Below are 11,840 nucleotides of genomic sequence, written 5' to 3' on the forward strand. Positions count from 1 at the left end.
TGCCTCAAAGCTCCTCCCAGCGAGTGCCACGAAAACGCCCCGAAAGCCTGCAGCAGAGCAGGGAGCTCGCTGCAGAAGCCTTCTCCTCTGCTTCTGCTCCTCGCCGTCATCTTCCCACTGCCATCTGCCGCGCCTGCTAAAATAAGGCAGCACGTTGGGGACGAGGTGTGCTGTGCTCGGGGAGCCCCACGTGGCCCTGCCGGGCTGCACGAGCGCCGGCTCGGCGCGCTGAGCGGGGCACGTGGGGCCCTGTGCTGGTCCCCTCATGTGGGGGCAGCCCAGGGGCGAGGAGCTGCCACCAGGGCAGGGTTTGGCTCCTCTGCCTGGGGGTGCCCGGGCAGGGGTGGCTGCGGAGGCAGCTCTCCGTGACCACAGGCACCTCCTTGGCACAGCGCTGGGCTCCCCACCCTGGCCGTGCTCTCCCCCCTGGGGCAGATGTTGACGTGCTGACGTTTTTAGGAAGTTAATTAGAAACGAACCTCACCTCGAGGGACCTGAGAGAACAGTGTGGAGAACAGACCTGGTCCTTTGTGTCTCCATCCTGTGATTCCTATTTTTCTGCTCTCTTTGGGGAGCAGGAATGGCTGCAGGGGAATAGACCCAGCAGCACCTCTTTGCCACCATCTCCGTGGGCACAATGAAACTTCTGGAAGCCCTCCCAGGGCCGTGCCGTACCCCCGAGGTGAGCGCTGGAGGCAGGATGGTTCTCGGCTGGCACTCGGCAGCAGGAGCAGTACGGTGGGGCGAGGAGCCGCACTGACTCCTACGTTTCTCACGACGCAAACGCAAGCAGGAAGGCGAAGTTACACGTGGGTAGAGACATTTTTCACACGTTTTGGCCCAGAGGCCTCATTGCCCTGAGTTGCTTGGAGCACAGCATATCAAAATGTTGGAATCAGGATTCAGTGGGGCTCTGCCCACCTCCCCGGGGTGTGTGCCAAGGAGGTGGTGGTGGTGGCTTCCCTTCGTTCCATCATCAGAGAACTCAAATCCTCCTTTTCCTCGGAGGGGAGGACTTTAAAGTATGCTGTGTATCTCAGCTGCTTTGTTCTGTGTCTTTTGTGATGGTTTGGGTTTGGTGTGGGGTTTTTTGGTGGGATATTTTTAATTGTACATGCGGAGCACAAAGAGCACCCCATTCCCAAGCCTGCTCGAGCAGAAGAGCACAGATTTCAGCGTGTTTTAGTTGACGCAGAGAACAAATATTCTCACCAAAGACCTAGTTTGGGAAAGAAAGAAGCAATGGGGTTGGGAACAGCCCCTGGCAGCATGAGCATGGGACGGGGCCGGTGCTGTGGTGGTGCCCGGGGGCTCTGCGCTGCCCCCGCTTCCATCCTGTGGCGCTGGGCACGGCGCGGCTGAGCAGCACCCGCTGCTGCCTCCCAATTGCAGCGTGGGTGAGTGGGCACCAGCTCGCACGCTGCTCCGACAGGGCTCGGCGCCTGCGAGGTAACTGTGAAATTCCCATCTTTATGTAATTTCCTGACTCGCCTGCGACTGTTAAGCATGACCAAGAGTCATCTGTTTGCCGAGAGCAAATGGCGCATCGGGAAGAGGAGAGCGAAGTGGAGCTGGGCAGCAGGGTTTGAGATCAGCGAGGGCTTTTCTTCGGGCTGGCAGCTGGGGCAGCGTGCCCAGCCTTCAGAGCAGCAGCAGCAGGTTTCTGGGGTGCCCCCAAAGCCCTCCTACCGCGGGGTCTGTTGCGGTGCCATGAGGGTCTGTGTGGTAAGGGTCCGCCTGGGGCTGCAGGGGATGGGGCCCCACGGGCGTCTGTCTCTGCAGAGAGGGCAGCTGGAGGAGGAGAAGCCTTCATGGATGCACATCAAACCGAGCAAATAGCCCTGTTGTCAGTTAAAAAAAAAAAAAAAAGCAACCATTTTACATGGATGTCACCATTTCATTCCAGCTTCCTGGCTTCGTTCTTGCTCCGTATTTTCATTTTATCTTGAGATTGAAGATCTCAGCCTCAATAACAGCCCCGGCAGGCGGCTGCAGACATCGGGCTGCGCCCTCAGAGCGGCTCAGCCCCTTGGCACGCTGCTCAGGACGTCCCTGCTCCCCGTGCCTCCATGCCCCTAAGCGCTGCGTGAAGCATATCAACGCTGGTTCTGCCTGAAAAGAGGCAGCCGCTGGGGGCTGAAGGTGCCGACGCTGGGGTCGGGCTCACCGAGACAATTCGGTGGAGCTGGGACCGGAGCAGGATCGGCCCGGCTGGACCCCAGCAGGTGGGAGCTGCCCAGGCTGTGCTGCAGGGAAGGGGGTGGAAGAGGGCACGCACGGCCCCGGCACGGGAGGGTGGCGATGTGTGTAATTTGGGGGAGGAGAAGGGCTCGTCCGTCTCCGCTGGAGCCATCTGCGCTCCTTTTCGCAGCCTTCCACCGTTAATGGGTTATTGACCCGCCTGGAAGCGGAGTTAATTTTTCAAACTTACCACTTGATGTATCCCATAAAGGTGGGATCGTTTAATTAAAATGCTTCTGCTGCTGGATTCGGAGCTCGTCATCTTGAGGCTTGGAGCAGGGCCTGTGGTTTGGGTTTTTTTTTTTGAAGGAGCAGTCGTTTAAAGGAATCAGACAGAAACCAAAGTTCCCAGTTATCTACAAATACATGGATTTCAGGGTAAAAATGCTGGCAGGGGCCGAGTGAGGATGTCAAAATAGAACATAACAGAGAGGGAAAGAAAAAAAGGCTGCAATCCCTGGGAGCCGTGGGTTATTCCCGGGATGGCTGTGAAGATGCGCGTGTGTCAGCATAGCACGGGCTGCCCCCAGCATGAAGGTGAGGCCCTTGGTGACATTTTCCACGAGCTGGGCAGCCAGAAGAGCCCAAAGGTGCCACACGCACCCCACAGGGGTGTAGGACAGCCGCCTGCTGGCTGTGGGGTGCAGGCAGTGAGTCTCGGCTGCGGCACATCCAGCCAGCTCGCTGGGGAAGGGGCTCTCTGCTGGGAAAAGGCTGCCACGAGCTCCACAACTCAGGGAATGTTACATAATTCCGCAGATACCGTGGGCCATCAGCTCGTACCGATGGCTCTTCAGCGTGCTTTAAAAATGATCCATCACGGGCATGAAATAGGTTCGAACCCCAAAGGAGGGAAGTGGTCGGGGTCTGCCCTCGCTGCTGCTGCTCTGCCTTGTGGGGGGACGCAGCAAATCCAGAGGGTAGCCACCGAGGATGCTGATTTTCTTCTGCTTTGCAAGCAAGCGGCTGCTGCCTGGCAGACGTGGGGCTCTCTGCAGCTCAGAAGAGAGCAATCAGACAGCTTGAATCTGCTTTTATCAGAGGCAGAAAATTGCTCGTTGGATGGCTGGGTATTTTAGTCAACACTGGTGCCTATGAAAAAGCAAGGTTTTGATTAAATAAGATTTTTCAGATAAATTTAGCTTATCATGGGCTTTTTTTTCCCCCTTTCTAGCGGAAAAATGATCAGAATACTATAGTACTTCTCTGCAGTTTTGCTGGGTTTCTCTTTGCAAGCCTTATTTTGCTGCAGACTTGAAATCTTCCACGGAGAGCTTCCAGAGAGGAGCAGTTCCCCCGTCACTGCAGGCAGGGCAACCAAGGCACGAGGTAACAGCACCGAGCACCTTGCTCCACGCTGTGCCCATGCACCGAGGGGAGCTAAGGGACAGCGATCGGGGCGGGGGCTCCGGGGGGCCCGGTGGACGTGCCCTGGGTGTTTTCACAGAATTGTTGGTATGCAGACAGCGTTCGGAGAGCCTCCTGCTGCTGTTAACCCTGGCTGAGAGCTACATCCTGATAATGCGGGCTGCGAGAGATAAGGCTGCCTGGCAGGCTGATAAATCTGCTGAAGGAGGGCTGCTTCCCCGAGTAAATCACCGTGTGCACGGATCGATCGGAACAGAAACGAACGACGTGTTGCTGCTGTGTGATGGGGGGATAAGGTCCCCCCGCTGGGCTTGCTGCAGGACAGGACCACGTCCTGGCTTCTGCGCGGCTCCCTGATGGTCCTCGCAGCCCGGTTCGTGCTGGGAGAGGCTCGGAGAGGCTCTCAGGAAGGATTTCTTCACGCAGAGGGCGGCCAGGCACTGGCAGGGGCTGCCCAGGGCAGCGGGGAGACCCCAGCCCTGGAGATATTTGGGAGGTGGGGAAGTGGCACTGAGGAACGTGGTTCATGAGGGGGCTCGGTTGGGCTGCTGGTTGGGCTTGGTGATCCTGAAGGGCTTTGTGGGATATTTCCTGCTGGCATAGCAGGGATTGTACATGTATTTTGTCATTTTGTGTCTCTTCAGCTTGTTCCTTTTGCAGCCAGTGGTTGCCACTTCTCATCCTCCAGCACTGCCGGGAGCTCCCTTGCTCCTACTGGGTGCCTTCAGCTCCACGTCCCCCTTCCCCATGTTCCTGCGGTCCTCACCGAGTCCATCAGTGGCCTGTAAATGACTCAGAGAATTTTATAAATGTCACGTTACAGGAAAATAGGGAAATATGGACCTTCCTCAGGACAGCCGTAGCTAATCTTTGAAAAACAGACCCATCCCTCTTCTGCTTTAATACTGCTGGCTATATTTTACTGCGAATAGAAAATCTTCTTAATTCTTCATCCATTTGGATTCAGTCTCTTGGAACTGAGCTGGTAGTTAATTTAGCTCTTTCTCCAAGATAAAAAGAAAAAAAAAAAAAAAAGAGGAAGAAATAGGGCTCGGTGAAAAGAGAAAAAAGCACTTGCAGCCACTGAGACTCCCTCTCTGGTTCCTCCTATTCTTCTTACTCTTTTCTGGCTTTTTTTTTTTTCCTTTTCTTAAACACGCAGAGCTGCACTCGCGCTGTTTGTCCCTCAGTATCACGCCCAGGTGCCCAGCCTGGCAGGTTTGTTTCTCCCTATCCTTAAAGATGTTCAAGAGGCTGAGTCTGGCCGGGCAGCCCCATCCACGCCTGCTGGCTGCAGCTGGGGAGCTCGGGGAGCTGCTGGGGCACTGGCAGAGCACAAAACGCACGGCAGCAACCAGTCACTGGGAAAAAAAGGAAACACCTGGGAATCTGTCCTGGGGCTTTTAGACAAGCCAAGAGCATCAAAATGATCTCTTCTATATCCTACTCTCTTTTTTTTTTTTTATCTAATGAACTGGAAGGAAATATGTTGAGTGGGGAGGGCTGGCTATATATATTCTCCAAAAGGACCGGTTTCAAAATTTTGGACAGCTGTGTACCCTTTTTTAGCAGCCCCTTCACACAGCCCACACAGCACCCAGCACTTGGAATTGGGCTCGTTTGGAAATATGCTTCCTTGATTGCAAAATAGTTTAAATCCTTTAACTTAGAAACATTCTTGCGACTCGGGAAGATTTTTAGCTCGGTAAATACAGAAGGTGCTTCCTGCCGCATGCGGCTCTGCTAATTTTGGAAGTGGGTGGAAAATGACTAGGGGGCAGAGCATAGAGGCACATTTGGGGGATTTGGGGTCATCGCAGCTCCAAGCACGGGCTGCGGGTGCACAAGGATGCTGCTCAGAAAGCATCCCCGCCTTGTGCCACCCCGTCCAGGTGGCACTTGGTGCTGGACCCCTGCCCAGCCCTCGGTGCACAAGCGTTCAGCCCGAGCCTGTGGGTTTCTGGGAGGAGAAAACTGCCTCCGACAGTCTGCGTTTAAGAGGTGAACTCTAAAAACCGAGCGATTCAAGAGCCCCCATAAAGCATCCCAGAAGGACTCGTTTGAAATCCCTGGGGTCCTGTGGGTGCCCTGCGCGGCACCACGGCACGGAGGAGCCACCGGCAGCCCCGCGAGCCACGGGCCTGCAAATTCTTCATGGTGCAGAGCAGCTGCCCGTGCTGGCAGGAGCATTTTGGGGTCTGAAATGCTGAGTCAGGAGCCCCTTTCCTCCCGGAGAAACCTCCGTGGTTTCTCTCGCGCTGCTTTCTCCCCATCGCGCCCGCATTTACTGGGCTGTCCCACCGGCGCTGTCACGCAGTAAGCTGGACTTGGCAAGCACACGCTCGTTCCTCGAAGGAAAACGAACAGGAGCCGTGCTATTACTCATCAGTCAAAGACTTTCAGCTGGATTAATCCCTCTCTGGCTGATGTGGCAGTGGTGACCGTGGTGGATGCTGCCTGGCTGCAGGCCAGCGCCGCTGCCCGTGACCAGCACCGGGTCCCGTCTGTATGCCCAAGTGAGCAGCTTGGCGGGGTGTAGGGGCAGAAATCGGGAGGAAAAGTTCCCGTGTGGGGGTTTTCCCATGCAGGGGTGTCTGCAAAGGGGAGGAGAAGCTATGGCAGGGCTCATTCTGGCGATGTGTGACTGCAGCGAGCTCACCCTGCCCTGCTTTGAGTCACGGTACTGCGGTGTGACAGCCACAGTAGGGCCGGGCAGGCACTGCCAGCCCCATCTGCCCGGGCAGATGAATAAACTCTGCTGAGGGATGAGGTCCCGGCGCTGCCTTGCCCTGGAGAGGAAGGTGCCTGCAGCTTCGTGCTGCTGTGTTTGCAAGCTCACCATTCGTGGGGACACAAATCTTGCCTCCCCTCTCACACAGCGTCCTGCACAAAGCGGCGTCTGGGCTGCAAGTCGCCTCCAGGGCTGCTGTTCAGGAAAGGCTTAAGAAATTCTCAAAGGGGTTGATACCAGAGACCGCAAAGCCTTCTGCTATCCCCCAAATCGTTCAGGTAGCTCGCTGGGTGAACCAACCCTGTAGGGGGGCAGCAAAAAGGGAGCTGTACAGGGCTAAAAACGCCCCGCTGGGGATGTGCTCGGGTTCGCACCGCCACCGCTCCTCGGGCACCTTCTCTCCGGGACGGGGCTCAGCGGGCTGGGTTTGGCAGCCTGGTGCCTGCTGCCTGCAGAGGATTTGCTCTGAATGGCCCCGGGGAATTCAGCTGCGCTCATGGGCCAAAGCCGAGGGAGGGAAGCGTTGGGCGGCCCTCGGGTGGCAGCATCCTGGGAGATAAATGAATTAGCACCGGTGTTCATCCGAGAGGAGCGGGGCGAGGCAGAGATAACATCTTTCATTAGATCGGTGGATAAGGGCTGGAAGAGAAGCAGCCAAGCGCCTGGGTGCGACGCCGTGGGATTAGGATGGGTGGCAGGGGGGATTCGGGGGGGTCTGAAACAGCTCTGGCATTGAATGGTGAAGCACGAGTCAGCCCCGCTCCTTTAAACCTGCTGAAAGCGTTCACGTTGCAGACAGATCACAGGGATGCTGAGCCTTGGGAGCTGGGGTCCTGCCGGGCGATGTCCCCGTCCCCGCTGCAGGAGGGTGCGTGGAAGGGGCGCGGGTACCAGCAGACCTCCTAAACGGGGAGGCTGGAGGGATGCTTGCTGTTAATTTGGATCTTGCTTCGGAGAGCAGAAGTGTTTTCCATATTTCCCAGGCTCCCATCTGTCACGGCGACGAGCCCTGCACAGTGCTTGTCAGCAAATAAATGAAATATTCCTGGGAGATTCGCTGCGTTTGATGCTGGGAGATGAGACCCAGCTTGGAGGATACTCGCACCTCGCGCTGCTTATCTGATTTGGTACGGGCCTCGAGCCGGTATTTTAATATCCATGGCTTCGGCTGCATAAAATAAAACCGGGGAGCACGAATAACAGGGCAGAGCCCTGGAGCTGAGGAGGCAGGAGGGGTCTGCGTGGGGCTGAATCTTCCGGCGTGGCGGGGCTGCAGCTCGGCGGCTCCATCATTACAACAAACCCCGCCGGTGCCGGGGGATTCAGCATTTAATTAACTTGCCAGGCGGTGATGTTGACCAAAATGCTGCAGGAAGGCTTCTATTGCCGTTAATTACAGTTTTGTCATTGCCCATTAGTGGATTACAACAATCGCTGGGTGCCAGCCCGTTTAGGGCTTGGCGAACGCGGCTTTGGCCACCTGCCAGCGGGTGCCAGCCCAGGGAGGGGACCTCACACACGTCCCCTGGGGGGGGGCCTCGGGCACCGCAGCGCCCTGCTGCTGGCCCCGCGCCCTCCGAGGCGATTCTGAGCGCTGAGAAAATCAGTCCCTGGGGCCCAGCCTCACAGCGAGCGAAGGCTGAGGTCCAGCGTGTGACCTGCCCCGGTCCTGTCCCGGTTTCAAAGCCACAATCTTTTTGGCAGGGCTATTTTTAACAGAGATCCTTCCCTTCTCCGGTTCCCGCTGCAGCCCCACGGAGCCCCGTCACGTCTGCTGCAGCGGGACGGCGAGGGGAGAGCTGCCCTGGCCGGGACGGCTGCTGGAGGGAGCAGCGCGCTTGCAGCCAGCCCTCCTGCGCTCCCCACAGCCAGGGTCACTCGGTGCCCGCCTGGTCCTCCAGATCGCCCCAAAAGGGCTGGAGCGGCCGTGCCCAGCCCCTCACGGGCTGTGCAGGATGGACAGGTGGGCTGATCACCTCCAGCATCCTCAGGAGCCAGCTGGCAGCGGGCACGGCACCACGGGCACGGCACCGCGGGCAGGAGCCAGGCACGGCTCTCCCCGGCACGGCCACGTCACCCCCTCTGCGCCTCCCCTCGTGGGGAGCTCCGGCAGGGAAAAACGGTGTTCCTGAAACACAAAAGGAAGGCCGGGCATTTCTGTGAGGAGGGGGCACACAATTACATTTTCTTCCACCGCCTGAAATAATTACACGGCGGAGTACGGCAAGGAGATGTGATTCGGAGGCAAAGTGACGAGAGCCAGTTCTGAAACAAAAGGAGACAAATGCAATCAGCAAGATACAATAGGCTGCACTTGCCCCTTAATTACACTTTCTCTTTGATTAAGCAGTAATTAAATATTACCGTGCTGTAAGCTTCTTTTTTTTTTAAGGCCCTCCTTTTTATCTAAGGCCCTCCACAGCCCCAGGGTATCTTGAAGATGCTCCTATGAAGAGCGGGCGGCAGAGCAGGGGCTGCTGCGGGGTCGGGAGGGGTGGCAGGACTCAGCCCACCTCTCCGGCAGCCTGGGAGCTCCTCTCCAGCCGCTCCTCCTGCAGCTCGGCCACCATGAAGCAGCGGCTCGACCCAAAAGGCAGGGTGGGAAGGAATGACACTGAGCACTGCGCTGTTCGCAGAAAGGAAAAAAGAGAAAAAAAAAAAAGAGAAAAATAAAAGATTTTAAATGATGAAACATCAGAAGTAAAGCAAATGTCAGGGCCCTATTCCTGGACATTCCTGTGCGGGTAAAAATAGTCCTTTCACGACTCAGAGGGGGAGAGTGCTTCTGATCTATTAGTGCAGGGCTCCTGCCTCCTCCCTGCAGGCTTTCTGCCACTTACAGCCCCAGCTGCAAGCTGCTTTTTCCAGGTCATAAAATGACGGCTCTTGCTGAGAGCTTCACTAGGCGAGATTGTCTTGTTCTTTTCCGCACAGCGTGTACTTTGGGTAATATCTTTGGGAAGTTTTTTATGTGCTCATGTACCCAGGATTTTCTGATAACCTAGAAAAACGATCCTCAAGCATTCTGATGATGCTATTAAACCTCTGTTCCTCTACTGTAGCAAGGGAAACAAATCAGAGCAGGAGGGAAGCTGCACAGGCCCCACCAGCGGCGCGGTCACTCGGGTGGTGGCAGCATCAGCCGGGATGTTGGCCACCACGATGCCGCGGTGACGGGCACGGTGACGGGGACGGGGGCTGCAGGAGCCAGGAGCATGACGCACCCCTGTCCTGGAGGACATCAGGGAGCAGAGGGAGCCTGGGCACAGCCCCGCGGCAGGAGGGAGCAGTGCCAGCGGTGAGGCAGGGCGAAGCCACCAGCGCTGGCACCGCTGGAGGCGAAGCAGAGAGCTGCAGAGAAAAATGGGGCAGCGGCAGCTGCTCCTCCAGGCTCGTCCCCAGCAGGCTGTGGCAGTGAGGGTGTGCCTGGCTGGGGGACCCAGACTTTTTCTCCTAAATTGTCCCGGGTGGTCCTTCCCCACGCTGAGTGCGCTGCTTTGGATGCGTGATGCGTTCCTCCGACGTGTGCTCGGTCACTTAGCAGCCCAGGGAGCAGCGGTCTGCTCATTTCCACAGGACTTTTCAGCTGCTTTTACGCGAGGAGCCAGCAGGGCTGAGCATCCCCAGCCTGTGGGCAGCAAACCCAGAGCCAAAGGCAGGGTCAGGCCGGGTTTGTTCCCCCTTGGAGAGATGCTGAAGGTGCTGTGGTGTGGGCAGTGCGAAATCTAGTGATTAACACCGGGGACAATAAAGAGATGGCAAATAAAGGGAGGATGGTTTTCACGTTGCCAAGAAGTGCAGTAACGACTTTCCACTGCCAGTCTAGAGGGGAGAAAGCACTGGTCTCCAGTGCTTAGCAAGGCTCACCCCATGGCGTGCTGACTGCTGGAAGTCCTTGGTCTTGCTGGCATCCAGCAGGTCCATCTCCGCTGAGCCCTGCAGAACAGGACGCCCTGTCGGCACAGGGTCCCCGGTGGCTAACGGAGCTCTTCCTTTCCGTGCCTTGCAGAAAAACGAATGGCTGTGTCTGAACTGCCAAACGCAGCGGCTGCTGGAAGGGAGCCTGGCGGACCCTGCCCCCGTGCCGATGCCTGCCCCGAAGCAACCTGCCAGCGGCTCCCCCCGCCACCAGCCACCGGCAGCCGTCCCGCGGGCACCCGCGCCCCCCGAGCCGGCAGCGCCCCCCGACCGCCAGCCCTCGCCCGCCAGGAGCCTGCGGGCACCCGAGCAGAGCCCGGCCCCCAGCCCTGCCCCGGAGAAGAAGCCCCCGGCGCCAGCAGAGGAGAAGCCGCTGCCCAAAGCCGCCCCGGAGCCTTCCCCAGCACCCAAAGGGAAGAGCGTCAGCACAAAACCGGAGGGGGAGAGCAAGGTGGGACGGGTGCTCCCCGAGGCACAGAGGACGAAGGAGCAGGAGGTGAGCGCCCTGCCCTGCCCCTGTGCCGTGTCCTCCCCGCGGTCACTTTGTGCCAGGGCAGGGCAGAGCCCGTTGTCAGCCCCTCTTGTCCCCACTCAGGTGCTTTAGGAAAACGGTGAGGCCAAAACAAAACGTTTCCAAGCTGCTGGGCCATTTCACACGCTGTACAGCAGTGTGCGATAGGTGCCTGCGTTTTAGGATGATCACATTAATTGGGGCGAGGTGCCTGCGTTTTAGGATGATTGCATTAATTGGTGCGTAACGCGACAATTCAGGTACTCCTCAGCCCATTGATTTTGAAGGGCAGTTGAATGTGCCGTTAAATGAAAAGCTCCTTTCAAAACATTTCCAGCTTGTGCTGCAGAAACACTTTTTCAAGCTCCTCAATCCTTTTTCATTTTTTTTCCTCTTTAATTGAATACTCTTTGGGGAAAAGCTTGGCTGCACTGGGATGCTTTTCCCTAAGGAGCCATCACTGAAGCTGCCTTCACAACGTCCCCCACGGGCCGGGGGCTGGCTGCCCCCTGCCAACACAGCCCCTGGGGAAGAGGCTCCTCGCCCCACTGATGCTTCCTAAATCCCCCGGGATCCGTGGGGCCTCCTGCTCGTGGGGTCTCGGGTGCTTTCCCCGCTCCCTGGCACAGTGCTGAGTCTCTCCCCAGCGCTGCTTAACAGTGCCGTCAATTAAAACGTCACATTTGTTTCTGCTGGCATCTAACGAGGATCCCGGGGACTGCCTTGTTTCTCTAGGCTGCTTTGCGGGGCTGTCAATCAGGGAAATTAAATTTCATTCGAAGCCTGCCGGCCCCAGCACTGCTGCCAGTGAGGCTGCTGTCCCACAGGGTCGTGCCAGCTGGGCCAGGCAGTGCGCCCCGGGGCAGCCTCTGGCTCCTGCCCTAAGCCCCGGAGCGGTTACGGTGCTCTCGGGGCTGCCAGAGGCACAGCTCGCCCCTTCCCCTCCCCGGGGATGGGCCCGTGGCCATAAATATCCCAGCTGAGCGCAGCCACCACTGGGTCTTTAACACAAAATGAAGAACATCCCCATTAGCCAGCCTTCTGGTGTTTCCTATCGGGTGGGGTGGGGGG

General features: G+C 57.6%; 1 protein-coding gene across 7 annotated transcripts in view; it reads left to right on the forward strand.

The window, feature by feature from the left end:
* Positions 1–11,840, forward strand: part of BSN (bassoon presynaptic cytomatrix protein) — a 66,147-nt gene that overhangs the window by 41,652 nt on the left and 12,655 nt on the right. For all 7 annotated transcript variants that reach the window (XM_072044055.1, XM_072044054.1, XM_072044056.1 and 4 more), the window contains one exon: positions 10,350–10,754. In XM_072044055.1, coding sequence (XP_071900156.1) covers positions 10,350–10,754 — 405 coding nt within the window. The remainder of the gene's footprint in view (positions 1–10,349; positions 10,755–11,840) is intronic.

This window comes from Anas platyrhynchos, chromosome 13, assembly GCF_047663525.1.
Source record: "Anas platyrhynchos isolate ZD024472 breed Pekin duck chromosome 13, IASCAAS_PekinDuck_T2T, whole genome shotgun sequence".
In the NCBI taxonomy this organism is placed as follows: domain Eukaryota; kingdom Metazoa; phylum Chordata; class Aves; order Anseriformes; family Anatidae; genus Anas; species Anas platyrhynchos.